This window comes from Oncorhynchus mykiss, chromosome 30, assembly GCF_057628025.1.
Source record: "Oncorhynchus mykiss isolate SJ-2025 chromosome 30, ASM5762802v1, whole genome shotgun sequence".
Lineage (NCBI taxonomy): Eukaryota > Metazoa > Chordata > Actinopteri > Salmoniformes > Salmonidae > Oncorhynchus > Oncorhynchus mykiss.
Genome location: NC_143051.1, coordinates 34,176,167 through 34,197,917, shown reverse-complemented (window position 1 = coordinate 34,197,917; position 21,751 = coordinate 34,176,167). Strand labels below are relative to the sequence as shown.

At 43.5% G+C, this 21,751-nt stretch overlaps 1 protein-coding gene across 4 annotated transcripts; it reads left to right on the top strand.

Moving 5' to 3' along the window:
- The first annotated feature begins 47 nt into the window (after positions 1 to 47).
- Positions 48 to 19,660, top strand: LOC110489274 (non-homologous end joining factor IFFO1). Of its 4 annotated transcripts, none has more exons than XM_036970646.2 (9): positions 49 to 3,553; positions 8,201 to 8,261; positions 10,333 to 10,428; positions 10,688 to 10,828; positions 11,085 to 11,266; positions 12,968 to 13,088; positions 13,565 to 13,657; positions 14,177 to 14,307; positions 16,211 to 19,660. In XM_036970646.2, the coding sequence occupies exons 1-9, from the start codon at positions 2,535 to 2,537 to the stop codon at positions 16,371 to 16,373; spliced, it is 2,007 nt and encodes a 668-aa protein (XP_036826541.2). In that variant the 5' UTR covers positions 49 to 2,534; the 3' UTR covers positions 16,374 to 19,660. The 4 variants fall into 4 exon arrangements, with proteins under 4 accessions (XP_090084196.1, XP_036826541.2, XP_036826539.2 ...); XM_036970644.2 differs by having other exon boundaries at positions 13,562 to 13,657; XM_090228070.1 differs by lacking the exon at positions 14,177 to 14,307 and having other exon boundaries at positions 48 to 3,553.
- The last annotated feature ends 2,091 nt before the right edge of the window (positions 19,661 to 21,751 follow it).

The window sequence follows — 21,751 nt, the reverse complement described above, 5'->3', positions numbered from 1 at the left end:
AACTGAACCTTCTGACCCACACGAAGCTGACCGGCATGGCCTTCCATGTCCCCACCCCCAACGTGCCCGTGGTTGACCTGACTGTCCGTCTTGAGAAGGCCGTAGACCGTAGACCTGTGGACCGTCGTTGGAGGCTCTGGACTGTGGACCGTCGTTGGAGGCTCCGGACTGTGGACCGTCGTTGGAGGTTCCGGACTGTGGACCGTCGTTGGAGGTTCTGGACTGTGTACCGTTGTTGGAGGCTCTGGGCTGGGAACTGTCGCCGGAAGCTCTGGGCTGGGAACTGTCGCCGGAACCTCTGGACTGGGAACTGTCGCTGGAAGCTCTGGACTGGGAAAACTGTCGCCGGAAGCTCTGGACCGGGAACTGTGGCCGGAAGCTCTGGACTGTGGAGGCGCACTGGAGGCCTGATGCGTGGTGCCGGCATTGGTGGTACCGGGCTGGTGACACACATCTCAGGGCGAGTCCGGGGAGCAGGCACAGGACGTACTGGACTGTGGAGGCACATTGGAGGTCTGGAGCGTAGAGCTTGCACAACGCGTCCTGGCTGGATGCTCACTTTAGCTCGACAGGTGCGGGGCGCTGGCACAGGACGCACAGGGCTGTGAAGGCGTACTGGCGATACAGTGCGTAGAGCCGGCGCAGGATATCCTGGACCGAGGAGACGTACTGGAGACCAGGAGCGCTGAGCCGGCACAACCCGTCCTGGCTGGATGCTCCCTTTAACTACTACTTAAAGGGATAGCTTTCTGGGTTTTTACTGCAATCCTAATTGGTTTGTGTTCTAACTTATTTAAAATACAGACGATTTGTTTAAAATACAGGCTCTACAGAAAGCCCTAATGAAGTAAACTATGTATGGCTTGGGAGTAAAGACATATACTAAAAATCTTTGGGAAACGTTATGTTCCATGAACGTAGATGAACACAGATCTTCTGGAGTGATATTGTGGCAATAGAAGTCTGATTTAAGTATCGACAAGGCATTTTGGGATGTTTTTAGAGAAGCGTGGCAAACACATTCTATGCATTGTTTACTTCACAGGGCTTTCTGTAGAAAACAATCTCTTTAAGTTGATTGTGTCTGTCCTTTCACTCGCTCAGGACAGGACCATGGTAACGTAGCAACTATTGAGAAGAGACCAACTACATCTTTGATTTATGCCCTTCCCTATGCTCCAACTGAGATGATACCAACATCCATAAATTCAAGTCTGTTTAGCCCTGACAATTCTACTACAACGAAGACCACCAGAACTTTTGAGATAACACCATTCTCCTCAATTACAAGTCAGTATACACCCGACCATTCTACCAGTACTGTGAAAACCCCCATTGAGAAAAGAGCAACATCCTCCATTGCCACTGTGAATGCCACTTCCAGTTGCACCACGACACATCAGTCTGATTTTAATGGGTAGATAGATTCCTGTGGGGTACACACGATACATGTTCAAAATGCTATTGGAAGAGGATCTTGTGATGTTAGTAAATATGTCATTCCCTCCGACATTTCAGTGAATGGCAGGCCAGAGATTGACATAGATCAGGTGCTGGGGGGGGGAAATCTACACAAGATGTGTCAGGAATTCATGACCAACAGCAACATCTATCCACACTAAGAGGGTGTGGCCTGTCAGCAAGTCACACTCTTCTCTCCACTGATCCAATGGACAACATTCAACTTTTATTTTTAGTATGTTCTCTATTGTTTTTATGTATGTGTCAAATAAAATCAAATGTATTTTACCATATTTCAGCCCTCCTCGATCAAACAACAGGAAATTGTGTAATGGAGCATGTGTAGCATACATTTCAACTAGGTGTAGGCCTACTTTTGCACAAAGAACAGTCCAAACGTTTCAGTAAGCCAGTAGCCCATAGCTTTTAGACAATATGAGCAGAGAACCTTACAGGCAACGTTATTATGGGCTCTCTCTGACGTCCCCAAGGGATGCTGAGGGTGCCGTAAAACTCCTAAACCGTGAGCCATCTTTGATTGAAATAATGGTGACATTGTTAGACTTACAGACAATAATGCCATTGATATTACTCACGTGTAGGGTAAAATAAACACACAATGTGACATTAATGAAACGTGTCGAGAATTTACTCAAGCCAAGCAGTAGGTGATTGCGCGTTTACACTAGTCATGGCGGTAGTTAAAACCCGCAGTAGCTTGTTTATTTCTGTCTGGCCATGGTCTTGACTGTACTGTTACTTCGGCAGACATCCATCCCTACGCCAAAGTTAGTAGTTGCTCTGCGGCCAGCCAGGTAGCCTTCATCGCTTGATTGCTGCGGCTTTTTCAGTCACTGACGGGTGTAATTTTAGGACGTGGAATATTCTACTTGTTCAATAGCACCTTTTACCTATAGCCTATAAATTATTTTATTTTGTTCAGTTATCTTATTCTGTCCTGGTAGGACGCATATGCTAACTCTTCACAGGGCAAGGCTATTAGGGATAGAGCAAGTAAGGCCATCATTTGCATCAGGAGTTAGCTTTCAAGCTAAATTGAGAAGTCTGTTTTCATGCCGGATTTCGAACATTTCAGATTTTCATACGCAAGCATGAATCCGTTATTGGGGGAGAACGCGTACCTGGTTCAGCAACAGCAGCATAACCAGATGGGCAGCAATTCGGATTCTTCCATGACAGGCCTAGACTCATACGGTGCACCTGACTCAGGCTTCATCTTGGGTGAGCACACTGGCTTTGGACAAGATGGGCTATCTGGCCTGGAATTTAGTGCGCTGCCACCTTCGGGACTCGGGTATCTGCACCTGAACAACATGCACCGTGCGCCGCCGCCCCCCGCAGCGATGGCCCTGCGTAATGACTTGGGCTCCAACATCAGTGTTCTCAAGACCCTGAATTTGCGCTTCCGCTGCTTTTTGGCTAAAGTTCATGAGCTGGAGCGTCGGAATAAAGCTTTGGAGAAACAGCTTCAGCAGGCTTTGGAAAATAATGAGGACAATTCAGGAGAAGGACACAGGAAAAAGCCATTGACTAAGGAAATGGGAGTCCAGACTGGTTTCGTAGGGTCCATCGCAGTTAGACCCGGACATATCCCCCTCCAGAACGTCAATAATTCTGCATACCTGCCCGGAGGCCTTCTCTCTCCATCACTCAACAGGCCTACAACTCCCGTCATTGAGTCCAACAGCAAATCAGTATTTAGGAACTCGACTCTGACTGACTCGAATTGCAACCTCAATTCCAACCAACTCACTCCACATATTTCTATCAGTCCTTTATTAACCCCTACCGATCCTTGCGAGACGATATCCAACATTAACGAGAAATATTTCCGTTTTGGGACTGGTATGTCTACTAACCCGCCTCCCCGGTTCCTTCCCGGCACCGTTTGGTCCTACAACCACGACCGCAGATTTGGCGCGGGGAGAGATTCGCGCATAACGGGCACGGGTGTGCCTTGTGCCCAAACGGACGGAGTAGGTGTACAAATCGACACCATCACCCCTGAGATACGGGCCCTGTACAACGTGTTGGGCAAGGTGAAACGAGAGAGGGATGAGTATAAACGCAGGTATGTATGAAGCGGTCTAACCATTATAGTTAAAGGCCTGGGGCTTTAAGCCTATGTTATTGTCAACTGTAGGCCTGATGTGTCATGTCATTTATTGTCTCTATACCCCAGGATTGGCCAACCCTCCTCCTGGAGAGTGAAGGGGTTGTGCAGGCTCCCCCTCCCCCCCCCCCCCCCCCAGCTCTAATTACACACCGGATTCTACTAATCAGGGATCCTTTTTATAGTTACAGATACCATAACATCTGTGCCCTTCTGCCAAAGTCTTGTCTAACAGTAGCCTGATTTGAGCCTAATCAACCATAGTGTGTTTTTGCTTTCTTCATACCAAATTACACCCCAGAACACAAGAAAATAACATTACATCATCATGCAAGGTCTACATGATTTGCATACGCATCTTGAAACATAAGGCAGCACTATATTACAGGCTTTATGGTTGTCCAGCTTATGATCATGCTGCCAAAGTACTACTATCTTAGAACTGAGTTGAAATGAAGAGGCATCATCATCATCATCCTCCATAAGTAGGCTTCTGGTTACTCTGTAAACCTTGAAGTGTTTTAGCCACTCTACTTCTTGTCTTCAAATTGCCCCTGTACTTCCCAAGTGATATGCCATTACAAGGGCTTCACTATAGGCTGGTTGGGGATCATAGTTCAAACATGGTTAATCACAGCGTTTAAAATAACAGCACTGGCCAATCTCTTATCCAATAGGACATTATCTAGAGAGGGCTGAATTGGCTGGGGAGAAGTCAGCAGTACAATGTTTTTTTCTCTCTCACATGGCCTCTCTCTCTCTCTCTCTCTCTCTCTCTCGCTCCCTCTCCCTCCTCCGCCCATCTGCGTTTCGTCTCACCACCTGCAATGCAGCACTGAACTGAAACCTGTGACCGCTAGTGGGGCCGCTAGCGGCTGTTCACATTATTCTCTCTTTTTCTTGTTCCCACTTTCTCTTCCTCCCTCACACTCTCTCTGTCACTCCCTCTCTTGCTCTCTTTTTCTCACTTGAACCCTCTCCCACTCTATTTCTCTCTTCCACACACAAACTCCCTGTTCCTTTCTCTTTCGCTCTCTCTCTCGCTCTCACCCCCTCTACCCATCGCATGCGAGCACTCGCCTTCTGCAGCGTCTGTGAGAAGATGCCGACATCACTAAATGACACCAGTAACCTTCACTACAGCCTATAACCCACTGTCTGAATGTTAATGGCAACAGGGCAACGTCAACTCTCTGTTCACCAGCCTCTATGCCTTGCCAGCTGAAACACCTTCCTCTAATTCTCTTTTATTGAGAAGGTCAAATTGTTCAACATGGGAACATTTCCAATCATCTGCCGTAGATCGCATGAAAAACAACTGTCTCATAACAATACAATAACATACAATTCGTTTTTGTGTAATAAGTCTCCAGGGGGCTGTGTGAAGCTAGAATAGAATGCAACTTCATTTTCCATTCAATTTATACAAAACCGAAAGTAGGGTTCAAGTTCAAGTTATCTTTATTGTCCAAATTGGGACATTTGTTGTGCAGTCAGGGTTCAACAATATAAAACAACAACATTAAAAACAGTGACAACCATATACAGTTGAAGTCGGAAGTTTACAAATACTTAGGTTGGAGTCATTAAAACTAGTTTTTCAACCACTCCACAAATTTCCAAAAATTGTTTACAGACAGATTATTTTGCTTATAATTCACTGTATCACAATTCCAGTGGGTCAGAAGATTACATTCACTAAGTTGACTGTGCCTTTAAACATCTTGGAAAATTACAGAAAATGATGTCATGGCTTTAGAAGCTTCTGATAGGCTAATTGACAACATTTGAGTCAATTGGAGGTGTACATGTGGATGTATTTCAAGGCCTACCTTCAAACTCAGTGCCTCTTTGCTTGACATCGTGGGAAAATCAAAAGAAATCAGCCAAGACCTCAGAAAAAACATTGTAGACCTCCACAAGTCTGGGTTGTTCTTGGGAGCAATTTCCAAATGCCTGAAGGTACCACATTCATCTTTACAAACAATAGTACGCAAGTATAAACACCATGGGACCATGCAGCCCTCATACCACTCAGGAATGAGACACGTTCTGTCTCCTAGAGATGAACGTACTTTAGTGCAAAAAGTGCAAATCAATCCCAGAACAACATCAAAGGACCTTGTGAAGATGCTGGAGGAAACAGGTACAAAAGTATCTATATCCACAGTAAAACGATCCTAAATCGACATAACCTGAAAGGCAGCTCAGCAAGGAAGAAGCCACTGCTCCAAAACCGCAATAAAAAAAGCCAGACTACGGTTTGCAACTGCACTTGGGGACAAAGATTGTAATTTTTGCAGCAATGTCCTCTGGTCTGATGAAAAAAAAAATAGAACTGTTTGGCCATAATGACCATCGTTATGTTTGGAGGAAAAAGGGGGAGATGCTTGCAAGACGAAGGACACCATCCCAACCATGAAGTATGGGAGTGGCAGCATCATGTTGTGGGGGTGCTTTGCTGCAGGAGGGGGTGGTGCACTTCACAAAATAGATGTTATCATGAGGTAGGAAAATGATGTGGATATATTGAAGCAACATCTCAAGACATCAGTCAGGAAGTTAAAGCTTAGTTGCAAATTGGTCTTCCAAATAGACAATGACCCAAAGCATACTTCCAAAGTTGTGGCAAAATTACTTGAGGACAACAAAGTCAAGGTATTGGAGTGACCTCAATCCTATAGACGATTAGTGGGCAGAATTGAAAAAGCGTTTGCGAGCAAGGAGGCCTACTAACCTGACTCAGTTACACAAGCTCTGCCAGGAGGAATGGGCCAAAATTCACACAACTTATTGTGGGAAGCTTGTGGAAGGCTACCCAAAATGTTTGACCCAAGTTAAACAATTTAAAGGCATTGCTTCCAAATACTAATTGAGTGTATGTAAACTTCTGACCCGCTGGGAATGTGATGAAAGAAATAAAAGCTGAAATAAATAATTCTCTCTACTATTATTTTGACATTTCACATTCTTAAAATAAAGTGGTGATCCTAACTGACAGGGAATTTTTACTAGGGTTAAATTAATTGTGTAAAAATGCAGCAATAAAAATATATTATTTCATTTTATGTGCAGATTCAGAAAGTTTATGGCCTGTGGGATAAAAGACTGGTTGGTCTGGGTGGATGGGTGGGCGTATAATGCGATCGTCTCCCCAAAGGTTAACATATCATAAGTTTTGCAAATTCGTAGCATATAGTGCGTTTTGTAATTCGTAACATATTATATGAAATGGGTGATGGACATCCACAATCTAATACATACCATATGAAACATAACATATCATACTAAATGGAGTGTCTCAGATTTACGTACGGAATAATACAAAACGCTATGAGACCAGGTTGAATTTACAGCATAGGCTACCCACGTATACTGTTAACAACAGGCTACTGTAGGGCTATACACTGCATCCCCACTTGAGCAGACTGATAACAGTGTGTATAAGCAACGTGGACTATGGCACATGCACCCTCCTGGGTTAGGCCACTTCACCTTCAGTAAGTGTTGCAGCAGGGTGCTCTATGTGCATACTACGTGGTGTCCTGTTCCGTAACACAGCTGAGTAAAGGAGATTAGGCACGCAACGTGGATATACAAACTCCATCAAACTTTAGAATGAACTGGGTGGTTCATGCTGATTGGCTCACAGCTGTGGTATATCAGACCGTATACCAAGGATATGACAAAACATTTATTTTTACTGGTCTAGTTATTTTGGTAATACAGGAGGTTGGTGGCAGCTTAATTGGGGAGAACGGGCTCGTGGTAATGACTGGAGCGGAATCAGTGGAACGGTATCAAATACACCAAACACATGGTTTCCATGGTGTTTGATGCCATTCCATTTGCGTTGTTCCAGCCCTTATTATGAGCCGTCCTTCCCTCAGTAGCCTCCACGGTTGGTAACTAGTTTATAATAGCAATAAGGCACCTCTGGGGTTTGTGATGCATGGCCAATATACCACGGCTAATGGCTGTATCCAGGCACTCTGCGATGCATCGTGCAGAAGAACAGCCCTTAGCCGTGGTATATTGGCCATATACCACACACCCTCGGGCCTTATTGGTTAATTGAACCGCATGAGCACAACACTGTAGCCTATAGGAGATGGTATTAGGCCATCTGCCTCTATCTGTTATTTGTAACTTTTTTACATACATTTTTATTTAACCTTTATTTAACTAGGCAAGTCGGTTAAGAACAAATTCTTATTTACAATGACGACCTACCGGGGAACAGTGGGTTAACTGCCTTGTTCAGGGGCAGAATGACATATTTTTACCTTGTCAGCTTGGGGATTTGATCCAGTGTTACTATCATACTATTTGTGAGACATTGTTGCCTTTGACAACGTTATCTACACTCAGTCACAGATGGTCGGGAAAATTGAGGTACTAGAATAGCCTAAATAGACAATAATGGTGATTGTGGTATTGAACTGCTAAAAGCGGGTGTGTAATTGGAAGTTGTCTGCCCAGAAGAGACAGTGATGATAGTGCGATGTTGTGGTGATGACTTCCTCATCCATCTCCATTCTCATCTATATGATCACTGTGTGTGTGTGTGTGTGTGTGTGTGTGTGTGTGTGTGTGTTTCAACAGATGGGAGGAAGAATATACATTCAGAGTGGACCTCCAGGAGAAAGTGGCTGAGCTGGAGGAGGTAAGCCCTTAGCTGTGTCAATGATAAAGAAAGTGGCTGAGCAGGAAGAGGTAAGCCCTTAGCTGTGTCAATGATAAAGAAAGTGGCTGAGCAGGAAGAGGTAAGCCCTTAGCTGTGTCAATGATAAAGAAAGTGGCTGAGCTGGAGGAGGTAAGCCCTTAGCTGTGACAATGATAAAGAAAGTGGCTGAGCAGGAAGAGGTAAGCCCTTAGCTGTGACAATGATAAAGAAAGTGGCTGAGCAGGAAGAGGTAAGCCCTTATCTGTGTCAATGATAAAGAAAGTGGCTGAGCAGGAAGAGGTAAGCCCTTAGCTGTGTCAATGATAAAGAAAGTGGCTGAGCTGGAGGAGGTAAGCCCTTAGCTGTGTCAATGATAAAGAAAGTGGCTGAGCTGGAGGAGGTAAGCCCTTAGCTGTGTCAATGATAAAGAAAGTGGCTGAGCTGGAGGAGGTAAGCCCTTAGCTGTGACAATGATAAAGAAAGTGGCTGAGCAGGAAGAGGTAAGCCCTTAGCTGTGACAATGATAAAGAAAGTGGCTGAGCTGGAGGAGGTAAGCCCTTAGCTGTGTCAATGATAAAGAAAGTGGCTGAGCTGGAGGAGGTAAGCCCTTAGCTGTGTCAATGATAAAGAAAGTGGCTGAGCTGGAGGAGGTAAGCCCTTAGCTGTGACAATGATAAAGAAAGTGGCTGAGCAGGAAGAGGTAAGCCCTTAGCTGTGACAATGATAAAGAAAGTGGCTGAGCTGGAGGAGGTAAGCCCTTAGCTGTGTCAATGATAAAGAAAGTGGCTGAGCTGGAGGAGGTAAGCCCTTAGCTGTGTCAATGATAAAGAAAGTGGCTGAGCTGGAGGAGGTAAGCCCTTAGCTGTGACAATGATAAAGAAAGTGGCTGAGCAGGAAGAGGTAAGCCCTTAGCTGTGACAATGATAAAGAAAGTGGCTGAGCTGGAGGAGGTAAGCCCTTAGCTGTGTCAATGATAAAGAAAGTGGCTGAGCTGGAGGAGGTAAGCCCTTAGCTGTGTCAATGATAAAGGGCAACATATGTAACAGTTTAACTTTCGTCCGTCCCCGAACCAGGGACCCTCTGCACACACCGACAACAGTCACCCACGAAGCATCGTTACCCATCAGAGCGAGTGACGTCACCGATTGAAACGCTATTAGCGCGCACCACCGCTAACTAGCTAGCCATTTCACATCGATTACACTCACCCCCCTTTTGATCTCCTCCTTTTCCACAGCAACCAGTGATCCGGGTCAACAGCATCAATGTAACAGTTTAACTTTTGTCCGTCCCCTCGCCCCGGGCTCGAACCAGGGATCCTCTGTACACCGACAACAGTCACCCACGAAGCATCGTTACCCATCGCGCCACAAAAGCCTCGGCCTCTGCAAGGGGAACCACTACTTCAAGGCCTCAGAGCGAGTGATCTCACTGTTTGAAACGCTATTAGCGCGCACCACCGCTAACTAGCTAGCCATTTCACATCGGTTACGCATACATGTTTTAATAAATTACATATAGCCATTGATTCTTGAAAAACAAAACATATGTAAATGCCTCGTGAGCTTAGTTCAACAGTCAAACCCCCTCAGAACCCAAAATAGAAGTGGGTTTTACTCCATTGTTGGTAAACAATGTCATTTTTAACAAACACTGTATAGTGTAGCTTTAAAACATGGTAAAACTATCATTTTGAACTCATGGATGGCGAGTCCTTGTGTCCATAGCACCGTCTATGAATTTGATAGTGATTGCATTTCTCCGAACCCCCCATCCCTAAGCTGTGTACCTAAAAAGCTGGAGGGCGACTGCTTTGTTATCGTTTGAACTGCAGGTTACCCCATTTTTAAATTTCCCATCACACTAACATTATGATTCCACCTCAGATCAGCTGGGTTGATTGGAAAGCAGTAGTAGAGAGATAGTGTATTGTGTAACTTGAGCTGGAAAGAACTACAAATTAACTATGCAATACACCACCCATTCTATTTATTATGCATACTTAATCAGTTATGTTATGTCATACTTTGTGTGTGTGTGTGTGTGCGTGTGCGTGTGCGTGCATGCACAGGATCTCCAGGAGAGTGAGGTGTGTCAGGATGAGCTGGCTCTCAGGGTGAAACAGCTGAAAGCTGAGCTGGTCCTCTTCAAAGGCCTAATGAGCAACGTAAGTCCCTCATAGCAACGTTGGAATAGCTCACTCAAGTTGTTGAGATTTGTATACCTCAAAAGTAGTCCCGTGAGAGTTGGCTTAGAATAGGAATTTTGCCATACTCACTTTTGAGTTCTAAAATCGTAGAACATCTCTAATTGTAACACATTGGTGCGGTTTACTTCAAAAATGTATTTTAAAATACAAATAAGATTTGGGAACACATATTTCCTATTGCGATGGTCACTCACTCTCCTCTCCTTCTCTCTATCAGAACCTGTCAGATCTGGACAGTAAGATCCAGGAGAAGGCCATGAAGGTGGACATGGACATCTGTAGACGCATCGACATCACGGCTCGCCTGTGTGATGTGGCCCAGCAGAGGAACTGTGAAGACATGATCCAGATCTTCCAGGTCAGGACTGCTTATATACAACTAACTATACTATATGTTAGGTAGCCCCAAGACACTGATATGAGATCAGTTTAGCGTTTACCACCATAATGGTTAAGTGTCGGATTCTAGATCTGTTGGAGCAATCGTCGATTGGTATAATTACAGCATGACCCATTCTGTGAAAGCAAGTCCACTCATATCTTCTAGGTCAACTCATGTTAATTACACCTTTATTACACTGCTATTACACTGTTATTCCACCTTTATCTAGCAGATGGCCACACCTCCTTCCACTCTGACTCGCCGGCCCCGAAAGCAGGCGGCCCAGTCGGTTAAAGGCGGTGATGGGGATGAACCAACCAGCATCTCTGAGAGCGAGAGGGGCAATGATGAGGAGTCATGTAGCACGTCAGCCAATCAGATCAACGAGGAGATGCAGAGGATGCTGAACCAGCTGTGAGTCCTAACTATGTGGAAATGGTCAGTAATCGAGGTCTGATAAAGTCTCAATCACCACAACTGGGGAGACACTCTAAATTTCAGACCATGATTATTTGAATCAGGACTGTTAGAGTTGGTCTGGATTAAAAGCTTGCACACTGCTCATCACCAGGACTAGGCTGTCACTTGTAAGCAATGAGCGGACCAGAGTCGGCCAGTAAACTACACTGAACAAAAATATAAACGCAACACGCAACAATTTCAAAGATTTTACTGAGTTATAGTTCATATAAGGAAACCAGTCAATTGAAATAAATTAATTAGGCCATAATCTATGGATTTCACATGACTGGGAATACAGATATGCATCTGTTGGTCACAGATACCTTAAAAAAAATAGGTAGGGGTGTGGATCAGAAAACCAGTCAGTATCTGGTGTGACCACCATTTACCTCATGCAGCCCAACACATGTCATTCACATTAAGTTGATCAGACTGTTGATCGTGGTCTGTGGCATGTTGTCCCACTCCTCTTCAATGGCTGTGTGAAGATGCTCGATATTGGTGAAACTGGAAGACGCTGTCGTACACGTAGATCCAGAGCATCCAAAACTTGTTCAATGGTTGACATGTCTGGTGAGTATGCAGGACATGGAAGAACTGGGACATTTTCAGCTTCCAGGAAATATGTACAGAATATGAGGTGATGGCGGCGGATGAATGGCACGACAACGGGCCTGAGGATCTCGTCACGGTATCTCTGTGCATTGAAATTGCCAGCGATAAAATACAATTGCATTCGTTGTCCTTAGCTTATGCCTGTCCATACCATAACCCCACTGCCACCATGGGGCACTCTGTTGAAAACTGTCGCATCAGCAAACCGCTCGCCCACACAGCGCCATACACGCTGTCTGCCATCTGCCCAGTACAGTTGAAACCGGGATTCATCAATGAAGGGCACACTTCTCCAGCCTGCCAGTTGCCATCATAGGTGAGCATTTGCCCACTGAAGTTGGTTTCAACGCCGAACTGCAGTCAGGTTAAGGCCCTGATGAGGATGACGAGCACACAGATGAGCTTCCCTGAGGCGGTTTCTGATAGTTTGTGCAGAAATTCTTTGGTTGTGAAAACCCACAGTTTCATCAGCCGTTTGGGTGTCTGATCTCAGACCATCCCACAGGTGAAGAAGCCGGATGTGGAGGGCCTTGGCTGGCGTGGTTACACATGGTCTGCGGTTGTGAGGCCGGATGGATGTAATGCCAAGTTCTCGAAAACGATGTTGCAGGGGGCTTACGGTAGAGAAATTAACATTCAATTCTCTGGCAACAGCTCTGGTGGACGTTCCTGCAGTCAGCTTGCCAATTGCACGCTCCCTCAAAACATGAGACATCTGTGGCATTGTGTTGTTTGACAGAACTGCACATTTTAGACTGGCCTTTTATTGTCCCCAGCACAAGGTGCACCTATGTAATGATCATGCTGTTTGATCAGCTTCTTGATATGCCACACCTGTCAGGTGGATGGATTATATTGACAAAGGAGAAATTCTCACGGGCAGGAAAAATCAGAGAAATAAGCTTTTTGTGCGTATGGAACATTTCTGGGATCTTTTATTTCAGCCGGTGAAACATGGGACCAACACGTTACATGTTGAGTTTATATTTTTGTTCAGTATGTAAATATATGTATAACTAGTAAGCCATACTATTGCAGGAGGGAGTGTGAGTTTGAGGACGACTGTGACAGCCTGGCCTGGGAGGAGACTGAGGAGACTCTGCTGCTGTGGGAGGATTTTCCAGGATACACTCTGGGAGCAGTGGAGACCCAGGGAGAGGTAGGCCACTATACCTGCCACTAGCCACTGGCTGATTTTGAGTTTTGTATTTACCACTGTAATGGTTAATGTTAGGAGCTGGCTAGGTACGCTGATCCCAGAACTGTGTTAAAGGGTGTGTTTCACTGTACTTCCTGCTTATTAATTATTCTTATGGTTGGGCTGCCTTGTCTATGTGTCTCTGTCCTACTTTAAACATTGCATGTATGACTGTGACATTGACATGTCCTGATCCGTGGATCACAGTGTAAATTAGATAAGCTGGTAGCAAGCACACACACACACACACAGAGAGAGAGGCAGGGCAATAGAGACACTTTGGAATTGAGCTGTACTTATGCAATGGATTGGCAGTATATTACATTTCCATATACTGATTGACATTCCTTTTATCTCATGTATATTAGGCAAATAAGCACAAAACAATGTGTTTCTCTCCCTCACACGCACACACACACACACACACCACGCAGCAGCAGGAGGAGTCCATAGAGAAGGTGATAAAGGACACAGAGTCCCTCTTCCAGACTAGAGAGAAGGAGTATCAGGAGACAATCGACCAGATCGAGGTGAGACACACCCAAACATACAAAAGCCCTTCTCTTAAGTACCACAGTTGTCCCCCTGCAGATTGTACAATATGAGGACTTTGCTGCAGGATAAGGCTATTTATAAGCCTGCAGAGATGTAAACAGAGCCGTAAATACATAGACGTGATGATAGATGATGGAAACGAACAAGTCAGCCATTCCATGTGCTTACATGAATCACTGTTGAAATGAGTTCCTATGTAGATAAGATGCATTGAAGTAACAAATTGAAGGTAGTGTAGTCTTTCCAGAGGCTCTCCTCTTGCTTGCTCATTTGCTAGTTTCTCTGTTCCCCGTGGCAACGATAGGAAGTACAAATACAATCGACCTAAAAGAAGACAACAAACTAGGAAAAAAAAGATTTATGCAAACGACTGCAGCCTTTTGGTTTTGCGCTTGCAAAGATCCTGCCCCCATCACTCCAACATGTTTGTGGTGACACTTCAAAACCAGACAGCAAACTTACAGTATGGATTGTCTCACGTTACGTCTCCACAGTTGGAGCTGGCCACTGCTAAGAGTGACATGAACCGACACCTGCACGAGTACATGGAGATGTGTTCCATGAAGCGAGGCCTGGACGTGCAGATGGAGACGTGCAGGAGACTCATCACCCAGAGTGGGGACAGGTATCAGACACCTCCGCATGGTGCTGAACGCTCACCCTAGACGCTCAAAGATACCCTAGGTTTGAGATACCTGTATGAGATATCCAATCGGTCAACGAGATACACTAGAGATACCTAGAGATACCCTAGGGATACCTAGAGATACCCTGGTATTAGATACCAGAAAGAGGTAAAAGATAGCAAGAGGTCAAATCAAAATCAAATCAAATGTTAATTTGGCCCATGTGCCGAATACAACAGGTGTAGGCTTTACCATGAAATGTTTACTTACAAGCCCTTAACCAACAATGCAGTTTTAAGAAAATAAGAGTTAAGAAAAGATTTACTAAATAAACTAAAGTAAAAAAAAGTAACACAATAAAATAACAATAACGAAGCTATATACAGGGGGTACCGGTATCAAATTAAATCAAATGTTATTGGTCACATACACATGGTTAGCAGATGTTATTGTGAGTGCAGCGAAATGCTTGTGCTTCTAGTTCCGACAGTGCAGCAATATCTAACAAGTTATCTAACAATTCCCCAACAACTACCTAATACACACAAATATAAGTAAAGGAATGGAATAAGAATATATACATATAAATATATGGATGAGCAATGACCAAGCGGCATAGGCAAGATGCAATAGACGGTATACAATACAGTATATACATATGCGATGAGTAATGCACGATATGTAAACATTATTCAAGTGGCATTATTAAAGTGACTAGTGTTCCATTTATTAAAGTGGCCAATGAGTTCAAGTCTGTATGTAGGCAGCAGCTTCACTGTGTTAGTGATGGCTGTTTAACAGTCTGATGGCCTTGAGAAAAAAAGCTATTTTTCAGTCTCTCTGTCTCAGCTTTGATGCACCTGTACTGACCTCGTCTTCTGGATGGTAGCGGGGTGAACAAGCAGTGGCTCAGGTGGTTGTTGTCCTTGATGATCTTTTTGGCCTCCTGTGACATTGGGTGCCGTAGGTGTTCAGGAGGGCAGGTAGTTTGTCCCCGGTGATACGTTATGCAGACCTCACTACCCTCTGGAGAGCCCTGTGGTTATGAGCGGTGCAGTTGCCGTACCAGGCGAGGATGCAGCCCGGCAGGATGGGTGCCATAGGTATCCTGTAAAAGTGTGTGAGGGTTTTAGGTAACAAGCCAAATTTCTTCAGCCTCCTGAGGTTGAAGAGATGCTGTTGTGCCTTCTTCACCACACTGTCTGTGGTCACATTGGCACGGTACCGAGTCGGGGGTACAGGTTAGTCGTAGTAATTGAGGTAATATGTACATGTAGGTAGGGGTAAAGGGACTATGCATGGATAATAAACAGGGGGGGGGGGGGGGGTCAATACAAATAGTCCGGGTAGCCATTTGATTCATTGTTCAGCAGTCTTATGGCTTGGGGGTAGAAGCTAATGAGCCTTTTTGGACCTAGATTTGGCACTCAGGTTAAATCTTTAATTCTCCCAACTGTACTGATAGATTTCATACAGTATATTAAAGAGATGTGGATGTAGGTCTGTCTATGCAATACTAGACAGACAGAAATGCTAGTGACAGAAGAACAATATTCTATTCCACGATGCCAGAGGTACAACATATCATACAATGGCATCGATAAACACACAAGATTGTAGACAGGTATACGCAATGGAGAATACAGGTACTGTCATTAGCCACACTGTACCTCCCTGTACTATTGTTACATTGACCCGTCTGTGAGTATGGTAGCCTGGTCCCAGATCAGTTTGTGCTGTTTTGCCATCTCCTATGGTCATTATTACTCCAATGAACATAGGAGTTGGCAAGACGTCTCAACAGATTTGGGACCAGGCTATGAACACGGACCGTTGAGTCATCTTGTCTCGAGAACATTCATTGCCTGTTGTATTGACTCCACCTCTCTGTCTCCCTTTCAGGAAATCTCCCCCTCTCATTACTGCGGCAATGGAAGACTCTGATGACGGAGAGAAGGAGTGGAAAAAGGCGTCCCCACCCGCAGACTCTGAAAGTGATGAACCCTACTGTGAAACACAGGTTAATTGTGGTACGGTCCCTCACTTACCATGGAGGAAGTCCTAATCCTTCCTGATGATGCCCTGTAGATGTACCATAGTCTGGATAGTGCTGCTGTTTACATTTTTTGCCATCAATTATGTCAAACTAGCAGACTCTTTCCAGGGCCATATGTCGCCACTTCCCTCTTGTGGTTCAGGTTATTACAACACCTAATCTGAGGATAGGACTAAATGGCACTTAAAAACATTTCAATGAATTTCTTAACATTGTGCTATTTATATCTCTTCTTATATGATATGAACGATCAAAATATATACATTTTTGTTAAGTTTGCACATTGACCTTGCTGTTTGTAGCAAGGTCCAACCAAAAACTATTTGCACACAGTTTTTGTGGAATAAATGCCTTATGTTACATTGCAGTTACAGATTTGAAACCACAGCTGCATTTTTGATGGCAAACAAAAAAAAATAGCAAGCTATTTGCACAGCAAGTAATTATCTAGTAGTCTGTTGCAGTCAAACAAAATGAGCATTTGCTATGTGCTAAAGGGAAAGGACATAGCTGTTGATAGTCATCTATGAAAATGTATTTTCTTTATAATGAATGTCCTTCTCATGATCTATTTTCCCTTTTTAAAAGAATGGATACCACTTCTAGGAAACCTGTAGAAAGATTGCTTAAAAAGGCTTTACATCCTTCAACACTCGTATATGCACAACATGTTATTAACAGAAGTTCACAACATTTGTATTTATGTTGAATTTATTATCATTTACTTTATTTGATTACATATTCATACATACTTGATTCATTTATTTCAGCACTTTTTCAGTCATCATTGAAATTCAGATAGCTATGTATTTTTTAAATATTAAAATAACTATAAAGAAAGTATGATAGTTGATAGATTTTTTGTATATGAAATGCAGAGGATAATATTATGTAGTTTTGCAAAGATAATTCACAAAAGCCATTGCTATAAAGTTTAGAGTTAAAAGTAAAACATTGGTACCGTTAGCTTTGCACTGTCATGCACATTGCTGGGATTCCAAGCTATAAGCAAACATAGAAGCATACTGCATTAGACCCATGGATAGTGTTGATATCACAACCCACATACATAAGTCCTACAAAAGCACACACTCAATGCTAGCGTATCAATCCCCAGCCAGCAGTGACTTTATCTTGAACTCAAAAAAGCTCTCTGATCAATCAACGGGGGAAATCAGACTGCTATTTTGGTGCACTTTTAAAATGGACAGCCAAGAGGTATGAGTTTAAAGGCCGTGGAGGGAGAAGTAGGCTAGAGTAGATGTTGGTCCTGTTCAGGACAATCTAACATACTGCTAGCAGGCGAATAACTTCTTTGGGAGCTCGTTCAAGGGCACTCAAACTGTGACATGTTTTATGTAGTAGCACATGAGACCTTCATTATCTGAACACGGGCAGTGTGTTTAACCATCTGCTTTATGAGATCTGTGGTTTTGCCTCTGGATGTGGCACAGTTTCATTGCACTTGAACATGCTCAGTGTTTACAGTTGGAGAAAACGTAAAACAGAAAACATATCTAGGGCTCGATTCAAATCAGTAGCGCGGAAGATCAGCGTTACAGCGCGATTGACATTTAAAAGCAATGTCTCCGCGTTCGGCTCAATCAGAAACGACCTTTACATTTCAATCACATTACAACACAGATTGTCCGCGCTCCGGATTGAATCGAGCCCTCCTTTGTTTATTGATGTCTGAAAGCCTATTGTAAATACTCCCCCCCTTCCCTATATTGTACAGTTTGTAAATCTCCATATCTATATTCAACAGTAATGATAAACACTGTATAAAAACTGCAAACATATAACACCTGTACTAGCTGTTACTGAATGTAAATAACATGTCAATGTACACTGAGAAGACAAATCCATGTAAGAGAAGCCAGGAATGCATGGAAGAGATTTCAGAAAGCGAAAAGGTGGCCATTGTATAGGGAGTGTCTTTGCGTGTTCTGAGACTAGCTTCGTTGGTGTGCATGTACCTCTGTCTAGTGCTGTCTGTCTTGTATTGCAATAATGTTTCAGAGTTTACTTGTTCGCCTCTCTGGGGAATCAAAACATATCTTTCATATTATAAAACTTGAATGTCTGCCTAGTAAATTCTCTCATCTTTACCGCAAAAGAGTAAACACGGAAGAAAACAACAACAGCAAAAGCCGTCTTAAAACTTGCATCGCCATAGCCATCAATAGACTGCCATACCTCGTCATGCAACTGTGTACAGAAGCTCAGCAAGTAAACTTTTGAAAACATCAATGTTGAAATATGAATATTAGCAACAGCTGTGTGAGAATTACGATTAAATGTGGTGAAAGAGTTGAACATTACATTTCCAGTCTCAAATTATATACACAGAGTATACCAAACATTAGGAACAACTTCCTAATATTGAAACAGCACCAATTCATCGGGGAATGGACTCTACAAGGTGTCACAAGCATTCCACAGGGATTCTGGCCCATGTTGACTCTAATGCTTCTGACAGTTGTGTCAGGTTGGCTGGATGTCCTTTGGGTGGTGGACCATTCTTGACGGGAAACGGTTGAGCGTGAAAAACCCAGCAGCGTTGCCGTTCTTGACACCAACCGGTGTGCCTGGCACCGACTACCATACCCCGCACTTCAATCTTTTGTCTTGCCAATTCACCCTCTGAATGGCACAATCCTTGTCTCAATTGTCTCAAGGCTTAAAAATCATTCCTAAACTTGTCACCTCCCCTTCATCTACACTGATTTGAAGTGGATTTAACAAGTGACATCAATAAGGGATCATAGCTTTCACGCAGGGGTGGGCAACTCCAGTCCTCGGGGGCCTGATTGGTGTCACACTTTTTCTCCATCCCTAGCAAACACATCTGATTAATCAAATTGTATTCTAAACTGAAGATCATGATTAGGTGATTATGGGAGTCAGGTGTGTTAGCTGGGGCAGGGGCAAAACTGTGACACCAATCAGGCCCCCGAGGACTGGAATTGCCCACCCCTGACTGGTCAGCCTATGTAATGGGAAGAGCAGGTGTTCTTCATGTTTTGTACACTCAGTGTGTGTCGGTCAACATGATTGAAATGCAGGTGACTTACAAATATGAATTTGTCAAACAGCAGCATTGTATGGAGACGTTATAATGATTAAGTGGTTGCAAAAAGAAGACTTGTACTCCGTTGAGACCAATATAATTGATCTGGGACTGTGTATACCATGTATCTGTGTAACATCACAACCTCCAGGTTTCTGGAAACAATAGGAAAACAATCAATGTATTAATGGAAGTGCTGTACAAAATAAAATATCTTGAAGGAGACGGTGGTCCCTGGAGTTGTATTTGTTTCCATTCATTTCCATGGCTGTAGTTTGTTTTCCTTGGGCATACCCCCTAATGATTTTATCATTCGCTTTCCATTTGGACTTTCCTAAAATAATGAAATTATGTAAAAAAAGGAGGAAGCACCAAAGCAAATCAAGGAGTGAGCACTAAAACAACCCTAAAAACAGAGAACAAGCCCATTGCAAAAACATTCATTTACCAGTTCAGCGCATTTAAACCCTGTACCAGTAATCATTTGTGCCCTCTGGCTGAAAGGAAAACTGTTGCATTGTGAACTTTGAAGTCTTTGTGGACTCCGAGGAGACATTGCTCGAAAGCACGTCTGCTACGTGGCCTCTGCAGCAGCTGCGCTCAACTTCATCACAATCTGCTGCCTACACTGTATTTCTCGCTTCTGCGTTGAGCTTGAAGCGGCCAGTAGACACACGGATACAGACACCCACAAACACTTTATGTTGAGCTCCATTTCTGTTTCGCAGTGGATTTACTTAGACACTGACATGGCGTACTTTCAAGCGTTGTTGATCTGAGAAAAACAAAACAAAGCAGCAGGCTATCCCTAGAGGTTCACAAAGGCAAGTCAGAGCAACTGTCGTTTTTTTTAATGGAATTATCATTTCTGAGAGAGACAGCACGTTTCCGCTTCCATTTCCGTTCACTATATTTTTGCAATAGTCGACAATATAGACTCTAAACTTTGACTTTTAAAAAATATATACAAATATATGGTTGTAAAATAGATACATTAGTCATGTAGTAATCAATAAAATGTTAAACAAATCAAAATATATTTTATATTTGACATTCTTCAAATAGATACCCTTTGCCTTGATGACAGCTTTGCACACTCTTGGCATTTTCTCAACCAGCTTCATGAGGTAGTCACCTGGAATGCATTTCAGTTAACAGGTGTGCCTTCTTAAAAAGTTAATTTGTGGAATTTCTTTCCTTCTTAATGCGTTTGAGCCAATCAGTTGTGTTGTGACAAGGTAGGGTTGGTATACAGAAGATACAATTTGATAAAAGACCAAGTCCATAATATGGCAAGGACAGCTCAAATAAGCAAAGAGAAATGACAGTCCATCATTACTTTAAGACATGAAGGTCAGTCAATACGGAAAGTTTCAAGAACTTTGAAAGTTTCTTCAAGTGCAGTCGCAAAAACCATCAAGCGCTGTGATGAAACTGTCTCTCATGAGGACCGCCACAGGAAAGGAAGACCCAGAGTTACCTCTACTGCAGAGGATAAGTTTATTAGCGTTACCATCCTCAGAAATGGGCAATTAACTGTACCTCCCAAATAAATGCTTCACAGAGTTCAAGTAACAGACACATCTCAACATCAACTGTTCAGAGGAGACTGCTTGAATCTGACCTTCATGGTCGAATTGCTGCAAAGAAACCACTACTAAAGGACACCAATAATAGGAAGAGACTTGCTTGGGCCAAGAAACACGAGCAATGGACATTAGACCAGTGGAAATCTGTCCTTTTGTCTGACGAGTCCAAATTTGAGATTTTTTGTTCCAACTGCCGTGACTTTGTGAGACACAGAGTAGGTGAACGGATGATCTCTGCATGTGTGGTTCCCACCGTGAAGCATGAAGGAGGAGGTAGGATGGTGTGGGGGTGCTTTGATGGTGACCCAAAACACACCTGCAGGCTGTGTAAGGGCTATTTGACCAATAAGGGGAGTGATAGAGTGCAGCATCAGCTGACCTGGCCTCCACAATCACCCAACCTCAACCCAATTGAGATGGTTTGGGATGAGTTGGACCGCAGAATGAAGGAAAAGCAGCCAACAAGTGCTTAGCATATGTGGGAACTCCTTCAAGTCTGTTGGTAAAGCATTCCAGGTGACTACCTCATGAAGCTGGTTGAGAGAATTTCAAGAGTGTGCAAAGCTGTCACCAAGGCAAATGATGGCAACTTTGAAGAATCTAAAATATATTTTGTTTAATGCTTTTTTGGTTACTACATGATTCCATATGTGTTATTTCATTCTTATGATGTGGTCACTATTATTCTACAATGTAGAAAATAGTAAAAATAAATAAAAACCCTT